The 19,161-nt window shown below is 32.5% G+C and overlaps 2 protein-coding genes and 1 long non-coding RNA gene across 3 annotated transcripts; all 3 read right to left on the reverse strand.

The window, feature by feature from the left end:
* Positions 1-1,699: 1,699 nt before the first annotated feature.
* On the reverse strand, positions 1,700-2,307 carry LOC114370336. The gene is made up of 2 exons (XR_003657819.1): positions 2,164-2,307; positions 1,700-2,082 (listed from the first exon to the last, which is right to left on the reverse strand). It is a non-coding gene; the product is annotated as an uncharacterized LOC114370336 (long non-coding RNA).
* A 5,960-nt stretch (positions 2,308-8,267) lies between these two features.
* On the reverse strand, positions 8,268-11,133 carry LOC114370342 (exopolygalacturonase clone GBGE184-like). Its single transcript, XM_028327657.1, has 4 exons — positions 10,775-11,133; positions 10,106-10,426; positions 9,163-9,672; positions 8,268-8,751 (listed from the first exon to the last, which is right to left on the reverse strand). Exons 1-4 carry the CDS (start codon positions 10,958-10,960, stop codon positions 8,518-8,520), a joined length of 1,251 nt encoding a protein of 416 aa, XP_028183458.1. The 5' UTR covers positions 10,961-11,133; the 3' UTR covers positions 8,268-8,517.
* Positions 11,134-14,505: 3,372 nt separating this feature from the next.
* Positions 14,506-17,398, reverse strand: LOC114378742 (endoglucanase 17-like). The gene is made up of 8 exons (XM_028337371.1): positions 17,018-17,398; positions 16,722-16,928; positions 16,307-16,507; positions 16,120-16,212; positions 15,882-16,043; positions 15,663-15,774; positions 15,398-15,561; positions 14,506-15,086 (listed from the first exon to the last, which is right to left on the reverse strand). Exons 1-8 carry the CDS (start codon positions 17,267-17,269, stop codon positions 14,754-14,756), a joined length of 1,524 nt encoding a protein of 507 aa, XP_028193172.1. The 5' UTR covers positions 17,270-17,398; the 3' UTR covers positions 14,506-14,753.
* Between the last annotated feature and the right edge of the window lie 1,763 nt (positions 17,399-19,161).

Here is a 19,161-nt window from a genome sequence, read left to right on the forward strand (position 1 = left end):
AGACATACATTCTCAATTAAACCTTTGGCTTTTCTTTTCATTTTCTAAATATAAGATAGAATTAGCTAGCAATGCTATAGATTAAAAAAATAGGAAAAAAAATACAACATTATTGTTTGAAATGAAAAATAGGGAGAAAAAAAATGAACACTCTATAACCCATATATATTTTAATAAAATTATCTATATTTGTGTCAATATTTTATATTTTTGTATTTCCTCTCTTATTTTCAAGATAAATAAATACACTCTTATTTTTATGTTAATATCCCTCACTTATTTTTATGTGAAGATAAATAAATATATTTTTTATTTTAATATTTATACCTCTTATTTTATGTGTTTGAATCCATTATTTTTTTCTCACTTTCTTACATGTTTATTATTATTTTATTACATATTGATTTGAAAGTCTAGTTTTATCTTTTCTCTAATAAAGTCAATGTTGCTTATCTCATACATTTCATTTCTCACTCTCTTTATTTTCTTTTCACACATTTTTCTTCCTTTTACGACTCTTGGTTCCTTTGACAATGCTTTGTTCCTATTTTACATTGTGTGAGTAAGTTATAGCTTGATTCACCACTTTTTCTCATAGACACATCTTGATTAAGCATGACAACTCTTATTTGAAATTTGTGATTTTAACATTTGTCATAATTTTTATATATATGATAATTTTTATTAGATTTTTTTAAAATACATTTTCTCTCCATTGATCCGGATCCTTGATCTGCCACTGCATTCAAAATACACACGATGTTTTAAGAGTTTAACTTTTGAAAATTAACATGATGTTTTAAGAGTTTAAGTTATGTTTTTGATATATGAAAATACAATATTCCTTTTCGAATTAATATCCGTCTTTGAATGGGTGGAACCTATTAATGCAATGAAGTTCAAGGCAGTGGCACTGACTGACTGAGTTGAGCAGAGTGGAGGGGTGCAGTTGGGTTAACATACGTTGAAAATGGCTATTTAAAACCTGAGGTTTGGGTCAAGTTGCAAGATTATGATGAAATTTCGTGGACGAAAAGGAAAGTATGAAAAAGAGTGTATTGGTATTCAAATTGTATGAAACTATAACAATCTCTTTATCTCTCTTTTTATTACATGCATCACTCGTCTTATATATTTACACTTCTTTGGAATATAAATTGTTGTCAAACTTTATTGTACAAACAGCATAATTCAACTTTAAATTGATAATACGAAAGAGTGTGTATTAATTGTTGGTCCTTCTCAACAGATTTTACGAATGAAACACGACAATAAATGGTTGCGAGGATCGAGCTCAGCCATCGAAATGATATATCAGAGTTAAAAAGTAGACCTTATAAAGGCTAACTTTGATACAAATATCTCCCACAGCTATACGTATTTTAAGCGGAGTGTAACATATATATATACACTTAACATGAAATAGCTAGGTATCCTATGCTGGCAAAGTGTTAACCAAGTAATAACAAACGTAAAAAAAGTTGGGTCCTGAAGTTTTAGACATTTATTTCTCATGTACATGGGTATATATAAACATTAAACAGGTTGCAACCCCGGCCCCAGTAATGGGATTGTTTTGTTTTAAATCCATAATAGATAGGACAAAACAAAACCACCCAGAAAAAAGGATGGCCAGTGTTAAATGACCCAAGTGTTAGTAGAGCCATTTGATTTTTATTAGTAGGATTCAAATAGAAAATGAGACAAGGCAGAAAACATTAGTTCACAAGATTGCTAAGTATGTGTAAAAACAGTTGTTTTTACCTTCAAACATATGGCTCAAAACCAATAACATCGGTGAGGGATACCCCAAACATCCTCTTCTTAAAAAAGTCATGGGAATTTTTAGGATTCCATGGAGGAAGAGCATATACCCATGAAGGGAAGAAGAGACAGTCCCTTTTGCTTGTAGAAAACAGGAAGCCTTGAAACCACCATGGAAAGTTCAGCCAATCCATTAAACATAGTCACAACAACACTATAGAACAATTTACCCACATGTATGCCTCCATGAGTCACCAAATCTCTGTGCATATCAGTTCGGAAGAAATTGGTCATGGCCATAATTGCCAATACAACAAGCTGAAAGGAGGGGAAAGTTGTTAAATAAGACAATAATAGCATTAGATGATAAAACAATAAAATGAAACTTGCTAATCCTACTTGGCAAAGCTTTAAGGTGTAGACAATATTTTCTGGATAAGCAAGCTTTTAACAGCTCCGATTTTCCCACTCCATACTCTCTGGTTGTCAATGCAGCTGGGTGGCTTAGTCAAATTCGGCAGCAAGTTTTTGATCAAGGCTTCTCCCAAGACATAATTTTCAAGGTCAGAATTAAACTGTTAATACTAACTTATACTATTGTAGACAGAATAAACGCAAGGACACTTCTTGCAAAAAAATGGGCCATACCTTTCCTCTCAAGACATTTAAAACCCCATTAATTCGAAAAATTCAAGCATGTTGTTCACACTCACAGGGACCCTGACTACAATGTTTTTTTTGTCAGAAATAATTTTATATATGGCACAAGCAGTGCATCAAAGTACAATAACATAAATAATAGCACCCACCATCCATAAAGTGCCAACATACACTACCCATCCGTCATTTACTGCCAGCAAATAAAGCCACTCCAAAGCGCACCTAACTAACAACATAAGAGCAATGATCTTAACCTATACAACAGCCAATTTAGACTTATGAAGTGCTACAGGGTCATGAATGAATTAACTATTACTGTACAAGTGTTTCAATATTTCCTTCATATAAGCTTCACCTCCCAAGCGTGAAATAATCTGAGCAGCCCCTCCCCATGTGGTACCGATGTCAATGACCCTTGCATATACAACCAATAAACTATCCATGCAGCCCTTATGACAACAAACCGTGGTCTCCGTCCATAATGCAAACACCTTGTATTGGCAGTACACTTGGTTAAAGGGATAATTCAAATCCTTTCCTATACCAGTGAGCCACGACCATGACAAAAACAAGATCAGATGCACCCATTTACATGCTTCTCAAAATACTTTCCTTTGAAAATACAATCATTTCTATAAGGCCACAAACACCAAATACCAGGCACACCATACAATTGTCCACCTTTCTATAAAATGCTTAAGATTGCAAGTCTCAGTGTCATAAAAAATCCATTAGTGCTGGCTGCATGGGTGAGATGAGTGTGGTTCCTTTGAGAATGTGAACATATTGCTTGAGTGACATAATTTGAAATTTGAAAGCCGTTGAGCTATCCAAACCAGGGGATATTTGATAGTAACAGAGCAACACCAGAAGAAGAAATAGAGAAAGCAGCAGACATGAACACAGGGGTACAAACAGCAAAACCAAAAAGGAAGGTTACCAGGCCCGCGTATCTCAGAGATTATGCTTGAGGAAGGAATTACAAATGATGAGGAGCTGAGCTGGCAGCACAGGATTTGCTAGATCACAATGTCTTTTGTTAGGAAGCATCGAGAATCAAATTCCGTTATGCAGATATTCCTGCAAATCTGGATAATTACATGTAGCAATTGGCATTATAAATATATGTAAATAACTAGCAAATGAATAAGAACAATTACGCTCCTTCTTCCTCATTCTCGTGATTCTTTCTCTGCCCTTTTCTTCTTTCTGGGAGGCCTCTGGCCCTCGAAGCCAGCACTCGAGCACGAGTCTCGTACCAATATTTCATCGATGAAAAGAGCTTTAGCTGATCCCAACCAGCATCCATGTATTTACAAATTTATAATTATTAAAGAATATGACATATAATCAATTTTCTGGTGATTAAACAATATACACTTCAAGTTTGAAATCAGGTTAATTTTACCTGTTGTAACACATTTCCTTTGTCCACCAGAGTTTCCTCTTAACATTGCATTTCCTACAACGTATCAGTGCAAATCTCTAGTCCCAAAATCTGGAAATGAAACAAGAGACTTTCAAACAAAATATTACGATCAATTCGTGAAGATCAATGATGGCTTTTAAATTATAAATTTTACCCATAGGACATAATCTGTTATCAAATTTGCCTTATAGCCTTCAGATGCTATAGCCTGAGCATTGAGTCAAAAGAACAACCACTTAATTATCAGACATTTCTATATTGTATGGAAAAGAAATATATGGTGCACTTGATTTCAACATAACTAACTGCCACTGTAACTGAGATTAGAAATAGCTGTTCTGTTTGCAGTGATCACCTACAATTGGTGAGAAATTTTGAAATAAATAGCAAGCAGTAGAAGAATGGAATCTCGAAAAACAAACAGCTATTGATATTAAAAGGTTGTCATGTTTTTATCTCCCTTGGGTTTGAAAGGTTACCAGCTATTCAACAATATAATAGGAGGGACAACAGATGCATGTATATCCCCCACAAAATAAATATGTGGATCATGCTTGATATTTGCCTCTTTTTCTTCTGGCCAATTCCACTAATAAAAGTTTGCAATGCCAAACGTATTATACACAATCAAAAGTTAATTTTCATCTAAAATGCCAGTCTTTGTTTTCAATATTGAATTCAGTGTGTAAGCATAAAGAGATCCAACTCCTTGGACTCTTGGCAAGAAGGCCAAGGTTTCTCTAAGTGTCATTCATCCAGATGCAGACATTTTGATGGACCAGCAGTTCTTTGGGGTACAAGCTCATTCTTCGCCTGGTCATTATAAGTTACCTTTCTAGAGAAGTAATCACGAAGTTGTACTAGCTAGAGCTTTTATTAGGTACGAAATTAGCTAGAGCTTTAAAGATAAGAAAATAGAGCTAAAAACATGAAAACATTGTTAAACAAAATATACTTTTCCCCAATGCTCTAACCTTTAATTATGGATCAAGTTTCCAGCCAAGGCCAACAGGAGTGTGTTTTTCCCAGAACTTGTAGGGCCAAAAAGCAATGTCATTCAGGAGAAAAGCAAATGGAAAAACAAGTTAGATGCATTGGTTCCAAAGGTCCTATAGCTAATTATGGTTTTGTCCTCCAATGAGAGATTAATCAATACAACACCATTAGAGTTGGTACCAGTCAGGCTTCCACTAACATGCTGGAGAATGTTTATATGTTGTTTTGTACTTGGAAGTATATGAAGATAGTTCAACATACCCTTTAACAACAAAAGTGAAACCAAATTGACAAGTTAAAATCTCCTTCCGTAAGATCATTTACCAAGTTCTACTATTATATACCACTATATTTTTTTCATTTTACCGAACATTTATTAGCTAGTAATTCCCTCAAAAACAGAATGGTGAAATGCTCCTCTACAACAAAGTTGGCCAAGACAATCTAAATCCTTATTATTTGAATGCAATGAAAACTGAACTGTAGCACAAGAAATGCCACTATCCAGTATAAAAGAGTCTGATATAAAGAATATACCAAACTAAATAAATAAAAAAGAAGTAAAAACCTCCAACTAAAGGAGCAATACTTAAAGATATATAGATAAACCCCACAGTGCATAAAAGAAGCTAATACTTGCAAAATCATTACAATATAAAAGAAGCAAAGATTCCTTAAGAGGAGTTAAGGCTAATCAAGTGTCTTCCCGAAATTAAATTGATTTATCTTACAATCAAATTGAAATTGTTCTAACTTCTCATTTTCTTAAAGTAGGGTCATCATTCATCAAAGGCTCTTACCGTCATCGAAAATCCCATCGGGATTAAAATTTGGAAATTAAGAATTCAATTCATCTTGAAATTGAATTCACTAATAAGAGTCACCGATCCCGATTCAAAATTTTGAACAAAAATTCAGTCAGATTGAATATTGCATCAAATACTGCATTTGGCATCATCAAGAGTCATCAAATATCCTATCTGGAATTAAAATTTCGAAATAAAGAATTCAATTCATCTTTAATAGGGTCGTTTGGGAATTCATATAGAATTCAAAATTTCGATCAAAATTATAAACAAATACACGTCATAGTTCCAATAAGGATCCTGACTGGCTATTCCAATTAGGGTCATTGAGGATTGAGGGTCATTTTGAATTCATAAAGAATTCAAATTTGTTCAAAATTATGAACAAAATTCACATTATAATTTCGATTAACATCATCAAGAGTCATTGAATCATAATGAATTTTAAAATAAAGAAATTGTACTTGCTATTGAATTTAGGATCAATGAATTCACCAAAATTTATAACAGAAAATCAGTTCTCTTTACCAGAAAATTAATGGTCATAAAGAATTCATAATAAATAGTTTATTCTTGTCACACAATTTAAGATTATCGAAGGTCATTAATTCATAATTATGTAGACAATGTGGAAATTTTGTTTGTCCGATTTTATTGCAAATTATATGTGCATCGGAAATTGTTAGTGTGTTACAAGCACTCTTTAAAAAGAAAAATGCATTTTAAAACGCACAATACAACACAAATAAAGAAAATAGAGAACAGATGCCTTAACCAAGACTCATCCAAATCCAATCTTCAGATACATTCAAATGAAGAGCTTTAATTTATGACTGGAGCCTGTGATTTTCTTATAAGCACTTTTCAGTTTTCACAAGCTTTTATGATGCAAGATCTTGTGAGATGAACATATTTGATGGCGTACTTCATTAAGCAGTTTAACAAAATGCAATGCACCCTCTATTTATAGATAGACCAAGCACCTTCGATTACCAAATTATCAACGACGTTGTCACAGGTCACTTGCAGTTACGATATCTCAATTCAAATGCACGTGTAATTGGCATATACTTTCAACTAGCGTAGAACACTTGCAAGTTAAAAGAAAGTTAGTTCGTATTCAAATTAAAAAATGGGGTTGTCTAACTTACCACAAGTAAAGATTTGTTAATTCATTGACAAGTATACCAATGTCATAAGTAATAAAATTAAAATGAAAGTTAAGTGTCAAATCCATGGGAGTCATTGGTTGTACTTAAGTTGCAAACTCAATTATTAAGCAAGAAATTAGAAAAAGTAGAAGGGATAGGAAATTATAAATGTGAAATTTGGAGTAAGAGAAGGAAAAAAAAAAAGATAACACTAAAAATAAACAATGATTAAAATGAATGTTGGGACTTAACATGCCAAAACTACTAGTAATGCAATGTTAGAAATTTTCTCTATCTAATGAAATCCTTATTTCTAGTCACATCTACTAAGACATTATATCTTTGATTTTCCGCACGAAGAGTCTAGTTTATTTATTATTTTTTTCAAATTTCTTTGCAAAGATAAAACTAATAAATCACATTAAGATAAGAGATGCAAAATTTGGGCAAAACAAATATCAATCTATTTCTAGCAATGAATTTATTTAAATACATTTTTCCAGTTCTTTTATAAAATAATCATTTTTCAATGTATTACTGTTTAAATATTATATGGATGATCAAGCCATACCATAATAATAGAAAAGCATGTAGAAAAATAATAGAAATAAAATTACATTAAGTAAATAATAGACAAAGTTACATTAGAGTTTGGCATGCCAGGCTCCTACCTATAGGAGTTTAACCTCTCATAAACATGAGAGACTTTACACTTCAGGGACTAAGGTGAATGGAAGAAAGGACGGTATGACTAAAAGAAAGAAAGGGAGGAATGACTAAAGTAGCTTATGCTTCCTTATGCTTCCTACTTCTTTTATAGACCTAAAGTAGTTTATTTTTTTTCACACTTTGTCCTTAGTGTGGGTTTTCGAGTTAAGCGCGTATTTGAGTTTTCTTGTAAGTCTTCTTTGCGCTTAGCCTGGATTGCGTGCTAAACGAGAATACGTGTTAAGTCTGGATTGCGCGTTAAGCAAGCTGTCCAATTTTTCCAACTTTTTTTCAAGACTTTTTCTTCAATTTTTGCATCAATTTTCCTCTAAAGCACTTGAAATCTTCTTCTTTTGACTTCTGTTAATAAATAATTACAAAGTGAAGAAATTACAATCATTATTAATTAAAATTAACTATTAAATTAACTCAAATTTCACAATTATTAAAATACAACCATCTTTATGTACATACAGAATTGCACCAATCGTCTAATACATACTACCACATTTTTACTACTTGGGGTCGGTTAGACAACCACTACTCGGTATTACATGTCTCATTTTATATGTACACACTTCTTTGGAGTGTAAATTGTTGTCAAACTTTATTGTACAAATAGCATAATTCAACTTTAAAGATTATACGAAAGAGTGTGTACTAATGGTTGGTCCTTTTCAAAAGATTTTACGAACGAAAGAGGACAATAAATGGTTACGAATCGAGCTCAGCCATCGAAATGATAAATCAGAGTTAAAAAGAAGACCTTATAAAGGCCAGTATAACTTTGATACTAATATTTCCGACAGCTATACATCTTTTAAGCGGAGGGTAACATATATACACTTAACATGAAATAGCTAGTCATCCTACGCTTACAAAGTGGTAACCAAGTAATAACATAAAAAAATTGGGTCCTGAATCCTGATAGTTTTAATATATATATATATATATTAAACAGGTGGCAGCCCCGGTCGAAAGAGTTCCCCCCAAAAAAATTTAATTAGCAAGCTGGTGGGTTAAGTATCCCTCCAAAAACAGCTTTAGCATTGGAGCAAGAGGATACAAAAGTTGTATTGTGAGGACCGCCAGAATAAGCCAAATCTACATCGGCTATCTCAACACCCTCGCAGGGGTTGCTTGTGCTGCATTGCAGAGACACTGCAATGTTTGAGACTGTAGTTCCTTGTATCTTACGGAAATGAATATTGCTGATCTTCCACACCGAAGTTGATGGCTGAACATTTACATGCATACATTTGTAGACATCATAGTTAGATATATAAGAACAAGGGTACAGGAGTTTCACTCAGAATTAAAACCTGTTATACATAAAAAGTTCATAACTCTGCTGATAAATAAAATTGCATGGCTAAAAGTTACGCTTGAGAGTTTATTTTTTGCTTTTAATTTTTGAAAATAATTTTTATTTTCAAAATTTTAAAATTTAGAAAACATCTATCGAAAAAAATATTACTATCATATTTTTATTTCTTCAGAAAATTAAAAGTCGAAAATATAAATATGTTGTTTTCAGTTTTAGAATTATTCTTTAAAATGTTTTTATTTCTAAATTTAAATAAGCATATTTTATATTTTCTTTAAAAATAAAAAAACACTCCAACTAAATGTCATCGAAGTTGCTTACCGTTGTCTTCTTGTTGGAGCCATAACTCTGGTCAATAATGATAGGATTCTGAACACCCTTCATGATGAGACCTTCATAGGTAATGTTCGTAGCTTCCGCCGGCACTGTCCCCATCCACGTTTTGATTCTGGCACCGTTGGTCGTATTCACGAACGTGCAATTCGTAACGCTGATGCCGTTCACGCTTCGCTCCTCTGGCCTCTTACCAAGGCTTCCGACGCTGATGCCATGACCGGGGCCGCAGGTGATGTTGGTGATGGCAATGTTGGTGGTGCTGTGTCCGATGGAAATGCAGTCATCGCCGGTTCCGATAACGCTGTCGAAAACCTTGATACTGTCGCTCGAGCTTATGTGCATGCCGTCTGTGTTCGGACTGTTCCCCGGCGCTGTTATGTTGATGTTTGACAGTGAAAAGTTGCTGCATCCGTGAATGTGGAAGTGGAACTGCATGCTGTTCAACGAGGTGATGTCCGTCACTATGGAATTGTTAACCTTGGCGAATTTCAGAGACTGCATGCATTTACAAACTTGTCACTTGTCGCTGAAACCTTGCCAATATATTCATTCTCTCCAAAGCTTATTCGTTCAAAATAATTTTTTCTATCACTCAAAACTCGAAAGTTTAGACTTTAGAGTATTAAGAGTAAAATCTTTTGAATAAAAAAACATAATTTAAAAAAGAAACTTTATTAAAAGTAGTGAATTGATTACGTTGATAAAAAATAGTTATCACTAAAGTTAATTCATACCTGCACCTATAGCATAATAATTCAAATTTTGTTGTTGTTTCTTTATCTTGATTAAAGAAAACTTAATTTTGCCTTTGGTCTAGGTAAATAATCAAAAGAAACTCTTTGCAATTTTATGCTTGTCATAAAAGAAAAAGTGTATTCAAAATCATCTATTTACTAATATGGAGTTGCAAATTTAAGAATATGCTTACAGCTGGAAGGGGAGCACAATCGCCTTTGGTCTTGGCGCAGTCGTTATATGGCCAACTAGCGGCTCCTTGGCCATCAAAAACTCCATTGCCAGTCAACACAAGGCCGTCAATGTCTAGAAAGCTGAACCATTCTGGAGTCACATACTCAGATGGATCTGTGTTCGCTTTAACAGTTCCTATAACTTCAACAATTATAGGTTTTGGGCTGGTACATGGCCCTGCAAACATAGTTTGTGCTGCACGAAATGTTCCCGCTGGGATCAAAACCTTTGCCTGAGTAGTACTGTTTTTGCATGCTTCTCCCCATGCAGCCCTAAATGCCTGCATACATATACATATATATATATATATATATATATATATATATATATATATATATATATATATATATATATATATATATATATATATATATATATATCATAGAATATCATTCATTAAATATGTCTTCCTTGACTTTATGATCTTGTTTGTGAGTTTCAATATTCATTTATGTTCATCATATATATTTTAATTAGTTCTTTATGTACGTAACAATCTCAATTTCCCTCCATTATTTCAATCAATAGTTTGATTATCAATTGTCCACGTATATGTAGGTATTTATGCATATAGTTTGGAAGGAATTCTGCATCTAGCTAGGAAGATAATGAAATAAATTAAACTCACATCAATATTGTCAGTCTGGTCATCTGCCACAGCACCGAATTTCGTCACATCAAAAATTGCAGGACCATTATTTGGAACTGGAAGGAGGAGGCTACGGCGATTCTCAACGCCACGCGAAGATGCACCTATCAAGGTGCAAGAGAGGAGAGCAGCCCCTAAGAGAAAAAGGGCCCTCGCCGTAGCCATGGTGATTACCAACTTTAACCTCAACAACACGAAATGTTAAAGTTTTAAATCACAGCTTGTGGCTTGATATTATGCTGTTATTGCCGCGTACTGCGATTTAAAAGCTATGTTCTATGTTTCTGGACGAGTTAATTAACGTGACTTGAAATATTTTATATACAAGAGAACTTACCTCATGCTCCGCCAATGAAATCTTTCTTTGGCGACTTTAGCCCAATTAATCGGGATATTACAGTGGAAGTTCTTAATTTGGTTTTAGCTTTTCTCTATATTTAGTATTGCCTTCCTCCACATTTAGCTACACAATTATCAATCTGCTCAACAAAAAGCTTAAATAATTAGCGTGCATAACTAGCATGACCTCTATACATTATATAAGGTTGACTTTATATTGTGATGAAAGGAGAAGATTAAAGATCGTGAATTCGAATCATCTGTTAACAAAGTAACATTTAACGACTACCATTTGTTGGTAAATAAATGTTATGTCACTGATTATATAATATTGCAAAACACACACAATAAATATATATATTTTATTCACCCATGGATTCAAGTGTAATTGTGTTGAATCTTTTCCAAAAGGGAGAAAGTGCATAACTGATCTCTTAGGTTGTGATTATATATGGAAATAAAAATAATTAAGTAATTAATTACATAGATAAAAAGATGTAAACATGTACAGAAAATTAACCGGAATGGATCATCTTAATGCTTATCCTGAAAATCCTTGAAAGACATGCAGCAATATCGGAATAGGAGAAGGAAGGAACTGGCATAAATTTGGTGATATATTCTTATTAATTTGTTCATTCCCAAGCAGATTGTGATGAGATGCTAGAGGATGCCAATGATACATAAGTGGATGAGCAAGACATCTATAGTTCTATTTATGAATTATTTTTTTACAAACACTTTTGAATGTTAAAAATGCTAAGTTTTGAACGAGAGACCTTTAAATCACTATATTACAAAATTCAATGATCAATTTCTTATTTAAAAATTAAAAATTATTTTTGAAATAAATGTTTTAAAAACAAAAAAAAAAGCAATTGAAAAATATCTTTCTATTTTCATATTATTCAACTCTTCTCCACTAAAAAAAATAACAATTAACATTTATCAATAAAAAAATTATACTATATATGCCATATGTTCTTCTGTGGGAGAGATAGGTCGACCAGTTCTTTTATTGGACTGCTCTTGGTCGACATTGTGATTGTCAAATAGTTGAAGCATGAGTTCATCTCATCCTCGAATAGCTCTAGTTGATATATCCACCGAACAATGTAGAGCTACTCTGCTATGGATATAGGAACGTACGATGCAGAACTGGGTAGGACCAATATATTTATCTCCAAGTAGAGAAATACTCAATTGTCACCCAAAAAGAAAAATCAAGTTTCTTTCTTCATAGTTTTTGGAACTAAAAATAAAATTTCTTAATGGACATCAAGACATGCATGTAATCCCAACAAAGCTATAAACACCTTTCTGCGCGGCTTTAAATTGTGAAATTAAATTCAATTTATGATAAAACTTTGAAAACAAATAATTGATTAAATCATTTTCATTTGAATCAAAGGAAAAATATTTTAATAAATTAACTTACTTAACCAATTAAGAGATTTTTTTTGTTGATAAAGAATTTTCATTAATTTTGTTGATGATTAATATTTATTAAAAAATCTAATTAATCACTTTTGATAAAATTTCTTCTCTCAACTCTATTTTTTTAATATTCAGTGATCATATTTATGGAACCGAACTCAATTCCACCTGGGATATGGTGGTAGTTGAGAGGACGATTATTTACGTTTAGAAACTTCAAACTGTCATTTAATTCAACAACACTATATTTATGAATTAGGTGAACGCGTATGATCCGATTATCGTTGCACTATCATTTTTTTCTTTGGTTAATTGTATAAGTAATTTTTTAATCATTTAGTATTTTTATTAATATTTTTTTACTTTTTTAATTATTTGATTTATGTTAAATTCCTTTTGTTTACTATTGTTTGTATTTAGTTCCTTCTCAGAGATGAGAGACCAAAATCATATTTCTTTTCATTCTTGAGAACTAAATTTATTGATATAAAAGTATAGGAAACTTTACCATGCATGTTTCACTAAAAATATAAGAACTAAAAAATATTCTTCTCTTTTTTAAATTGTGCTTGTATTTGAAATTACTTGACTCTTAACTATCCCTTCTTACTTGTCCTTTTTTAATTATTGAAAAATGAGCTAGCAACAAACTTCTAATATGTGGAATTGATTTTTTTTATTTATAAAAATAAAAAAATAGATACTAAAAAATTTATATTCTACTTAACTAATTGAGTTAAATCTTTTATGTATATGTAGAATTGGTTGATTCAATTAAAAGTGGATTTGAGACGAGTTAATATTAGTTTTAACTTGGTCTAAAATTGGGATAAGAGCATTTATTTAAATATGACTTGAACATATATAATTCAATAATATATGATGCAATATTTAGTCAATCTGATCTGTTAATGTAATAGAATATCAATTTAAATATTATGAATAAATAAATCTTAGAATAAAAGATGTACAAAATATAAATTGAGATATATTTTATTAAATATATATATTTCAAAATAAATAATTTATTATAAGTATGATATTATATTATGGAAAATATAATTTTTGAAACAAAACATTTTTATTAACAATATATAATTGTTTAAAAACTTATATTTTTTATTAAAAAAAAAAAAAAAAACAGGAGAACAGGCTTGTTAAAGTAAGTAATATAATAGTATAAAGTATAAATCTGTCAAAATAAACAAACCGAACCTCGAATGAGATCATATTAGTGAGAAGCGACTTACAATGCGCCCCCTTTGGTTCATGATCTGTTGTGAAACACAAGACGTTAAACCAAGCTTTGTTATATTTTAACATATGGAGACACGAATTAGAGGAATGTTTTGGGTCCCATTAGACATTAGTGCTTTGGAAGCGTTTTGTTACATTTTGGGGAAGTTCCCTCCTTGTCAAGAAATAATTGTAGTACTACTTCTGACATCCCTGACACTTGTCATAGACTCTTAACTTAAACCAGCTCTTTCTGCCCTGCTTCACATGCCTCTCACAAATGAAATCGTCTTTCCCCATCGCCCTCACTTTCACACTTCGGAAAAATTTTAACATGCTCTTTTTATTTCTTTCCTTTAACCTACATCACCTATATATCTTGAATAGATATGAAACAGGAAAAAAAAATGCGAACCAGAGAAATTAGAATAATAGAAATAAAAAGCAAACAGAGAAAATATTAAAAATAAAATGTACTCTTGAAACGAATGGAAATAAGAACGAAAGAAATAAAATAATTCTGTTTACTTTTTGTACAAGTGAAAAGGAAAGTAAAAAAAAAAAACAATTATATGAAAATTATTTTAGGAAGTGATAGTCTCTGTCCAAGTTCTTTTTTAACAAACCATGCATCTAGCCATCGTAACTTAATCCATTTTGCCTCGCCCAAATAACATGCAAAATCAAACACATCTACATTCGTAATTTTGTTTGAATTTCTTGAGAAGTTGAACACACACCATCACGTGACATACATATATACCACTTTCCGAAATCATAAGAGTTACACATAATAGTATTAAGTTAAGCAGCTTGTGATAAGTTTATAAGGTTTAGTGGTGTGGTACTGGTCTCAAATGAGTGTGTGCATAATAATTCTAGGAGACACAAGTAACTAGCGAGACTAGTGAAATAAAACATGGGATACACGAAATAATTGGGGTTCCTAGAGTTGACCAAATGAGTGTGCAAGATAGGCCAGTGCTCCTACAAGGGGTGAGTTAATGTATGTAGCTGGCTCCGATTGCTCATAATCTGACCGTTGATCTGGGAACCTATCATGCCGATCTGGTCCACCAACAATGGCCCCCACGAGAATGTTTGGGTTGGGGGATTGCGAATTCATCACACTGAACCCTGCGGAACACTGGATCTTTCCCGGGTGTACAGCAATCGACGGTAGAGATGAGCCCCTATGGTGTATCCTTCGTGGGTACCGTGGACCATACCCCACCATGTATGACATCTTCAATGGGTTGTCTCCAAGCAAGTAATCCACCTGAAAATACATTTTTATTTTTATTTTAAAAAAAAAATCAAGTTCAATTAACAAGAATAGGAAATCAAGCAACACATTTTAATAGATTAAAATATATTGAACCCATTTTTTTATGGGACAAATAATAATTATTAGTTTGTAATTTTTTATTAACGGAAAAAGTTGGAATCCGTCACCCTTTTCTTATTATTATTATTATTATTATTTTTTTAATCATCTAATCAATATCTCCCAAATATATTGAACATATAATACATGATTCGATTATTACTGCATAAAAAGTTTATTTTTTTTCTTCTTCTTTCTCGAACCTGTTTCTTAGCTATTGTCCGGAGTCTCCTTGGGGTTACGGTGATTCCGCCACAGTTAACAAGCATATGGGATTGGGTCAAGTATTTGGCATATGTTAGCAGTAGGAAGGAGGTGGATGTGACATACTGCATGTTGCTATCACTCATCTTGAAAAGAAGGCCACCTAGTAACAAGCAAGTAACCGTTACAAAATTAGACCGCAACACAGAGTTTCCACTGGGAGAGGGGATAAGTAAAACTTAAAAGAAGGAAAAGGGACTTCACCTGGGGTATATTGGGTGGAAGACAAAGAGGTCCCAGAAATTAGGGAACAGACGAAATTGTCCGCATGCCCCTTGTAGTCATGGAGGGATTGTACCCTTTGAACCAGGAATTCCTAAAACATGGAACACAAAAATGTAAATTTCAAACCATTATTTGTTTTTACTTTTTCTAGTTTTGCAATATAAAGCAGAATACATGTGATGGAGTTATTTTTTGGACCTTGGAAAGAAGTATTCTTGCTCCAGCATGCTTGTTATCCCACCCAAAGGTGTTGTCAAACTCTGCAGCCCCAAGGATCTGGCCATTAACTTTGATGTAGTTTAGGTACATTGGATTCTTGGTAGCCTTGTGCAGCCAGGCAGCACCCCACAACAGCTCATCCTACCATATTATTCACCAAAGACTTTGAGTAATGATTATGTCTCATCTAACTAAACTGAACAAGTTGAAACTTTACCTGATATCCAGAGTAAGAGCAGTAGAAGGGGCACACATAAGGTTTCAAGGCATTGCTGTAGGATCCCCTGTACTTATCAGCAAACTGGAAAACCTACACTCAGAAACAAAATACACTCTTTAAGATTTAGTTGGGACCAATTTGCACCAAGTAAAAGTAATTACCAAAAAATGAACATAAGGCTTACCCTGATGGCTCTCCTGACTAAAATTTTGGAGTATGTGGGGTCACTTCTTCTAAAAACCAGAGAAGCAGCTGCAAGAGCTGCAGCAGTTTCTGCGGCAACTTCTGAACCAGGTGTGTTTGCATCTATTTTAAACACGCTTCTTGGAGTATCCATGTCCTCTGGTCTCTCCCAACAAGCATGGTCCTTCTTAGCATCCCCCACCTGCAAAGCCAAAAACCAAACCAAACCAATATCAGAATTCAAGTTCCCCATTCTCTCCCTAAAGAAGACTAACCCCATTTTTTTTAAAAAATTTCCATAAGTACTTATAAGAAAAGAAAAAATAAAAAGGTAACATACATGAAAGTTAAATGAAAGAACTTTCAAAAGGGTATAACTATAAGTTGATTTTAGGAAGAGTGTTGTCTTAACTGACCTGAACATAAATGGTGTTTGGATGTGCAGTGGCTTTGAGAAGATAATCAGTGCCCCAGCGAATGGCCTCTCTGGCATTCTGCAACTCACCTTTCATTAGGCCACCAAACTCAATAACGCTCCATGAAAGCATGGTGGTGGTGAATGCCATGGGAAAACCAAATTTCACATTGTCCCCAGCATCATAGTACCCTCCAACCAAATCAACCTGCATTGCACATTCACACATAAATAAGCAAACCAAAAAAACACAAATAGCATGGTAATGTGAGAGTTGGTAACTTGGTATATACATACATGCATGGCAGAGCCATCAGAGAGGCCAGAGTCTCTCCTCCAAGACATTCTCTGGTTAGGAGGGAGCTTCCCTGACCTCTGGCCTTCAAAGAAGAGAATGGATTTGGTGAGAGCGTCTCTGTAGTTATGAGCGGCAAAGCGAGGGTGGCGATGGTGTATGGGGTGATTGAAATGAACGGGGAAGGCATTGACATGAAGCAGAATGACAGAGAGAAGGGAAAGCAGAGTGGTGAATGAAAGGGAGAAAGTCATTTTTGATTTGAACAGCCAATGTGAAACCACACTCACTCACTCAACGACCAAACTGCCACACTGTGCTGCTCTTTGCTTGTTTAATCTCTGATTTTTATAAAGCAAAAGCTGCGTCTCTAACGTCCTGCTTCGTTACAATACAACAATTATTAGGTCCACATCCTGCTCCTGCTACAGTGTTTTCTTATGCCTTTCATGCATTCTATTTTTCATTTTGTAATAATAGCCAGAGTCTACAAAGATTTCGGGAAATGGAAGTTAACTTCTTTCTTTTTTTATCCATGTTATTAATCTGTCAAAAGAAATACAATTTAAAATCTGAATCATTTAGTTAACAGATATATCTTACTTTCACTTATATAAATTATTTAAGAAATACAAGTTACTCTTACCTATATAAATTTGAAAGCAAAATTTGAAAGCAAAATAATATATATATATATATATATATATATATAATTTCATAAATATTCTTAACAGGAAAAGAATATAAAAGTAAGGATACTATGATATTTTTATGGCTAAATTACTCTTTCGTTCATTCTTTTTATTATTAAGAGTTTATTTGATTTCTTAATTTTTAAAATTGAGTCCAACTTCACTAGTAGCCTTATTGTCAATTGGACGGGAAAAGATAATATTGATTAAATTTTAAATATTAATGGATCAAATAAAAAAAAATATAAAAATACAAAATTGAGCAAATTAAATAAATAAATAAGAGAGTAATTTTGGCTATTTTTATTACACAATTTTAGTTTTCTTCTCCCTCACACTCCAAAACGGACGGACAAATAAAACACTGACTCACTTGCCTTTTTATACTTCTTTGTCACCTGCTGTGATACGAAATGAAGGAAGCAAATGATTTTGCATTTCGTTCCTTGCATATGCTTTCATTTTCTTGAGTTTCTCGTGTTCCAGACGAAAGGTAAGGAAAATGTTAACAACATGTTATTTATTATTAATTACAATTTATTATTCCTTTCGTTCCGGTCTTTCATATTATATTATAAGTTATTTAATATTTTGACCCAATATACTGATTAATTTATTGAATTTCATACAAAAAATTAGGTAAATATTTAATGTAGCATTCATATTATAAAATAACATCTATTCTGATTTTTTTTTGTTAAATTGGTGTGTAGGTTTTCATATTATCACAAAATTTTTAATTAGGTTGTTATATTTTTTATTTTTTTAATTAACTTCTTATATTAATTTTTAATTTGTAATCAGATCTTTGTGTTAATCTATCGTAAGCAATTTATCAGATTTGACAAAATATTTTATCATAAATATACATGTAGATGTCAAATATTATTCCATGTTAACCCAAATGATATTACAATTACACATAGAATTATTATTATTTTTATTTTTTTATCTAACACGTCTCAACACTTCATGTTTTTTTATTTCCAACGCATCCATTATCTCCCAAATGGTTACCCAATCCTAAATATATGGATTTCATATCTCAAAGACGGTAACTTCAACCTTAATACGTGATTAATCTTTAATTTATATGTAATATTGTTCGCACTTCCTACCTTTGTATTTAGAATTTGCAGCTTTGTAATCAGCTTAGGTGTATTAATTTAGCATTCACATCTACCTATGTATATAATTAAATATTCTACGAATCTAACAAATTTTACAGGACCAATTAACATATAAACCCGATTACAAATTTAAAATTAACATAGAACCCAATTTTCAAAAATAAAATATAGGATCTAATTAAAAATTCAATAATAATATAAGGATCTAATTAAAGTGTCATATAATCTAAAAGGGAAGAGGGAAAAAATATAAAAGTTCACGAGTCTTATTTCACAGGATTTAATAAATTTCGCATTTTTTAATTTTTACTTAATTATGTTAAA

Source organism: Glycine soja, chromosome 2 (assembly GCF_004193775.1).
Source record: "Glycine soja cultivar W05 chromosome 2, ASM419377v2, whole genome shotgun sequence".
Taxonomy (NCBI): Eukaryota; Viridiplantae; Streptophyta; class Magnoliopsida; order Fabales; family Fabaceae; genus Glycine; species Glycine soja.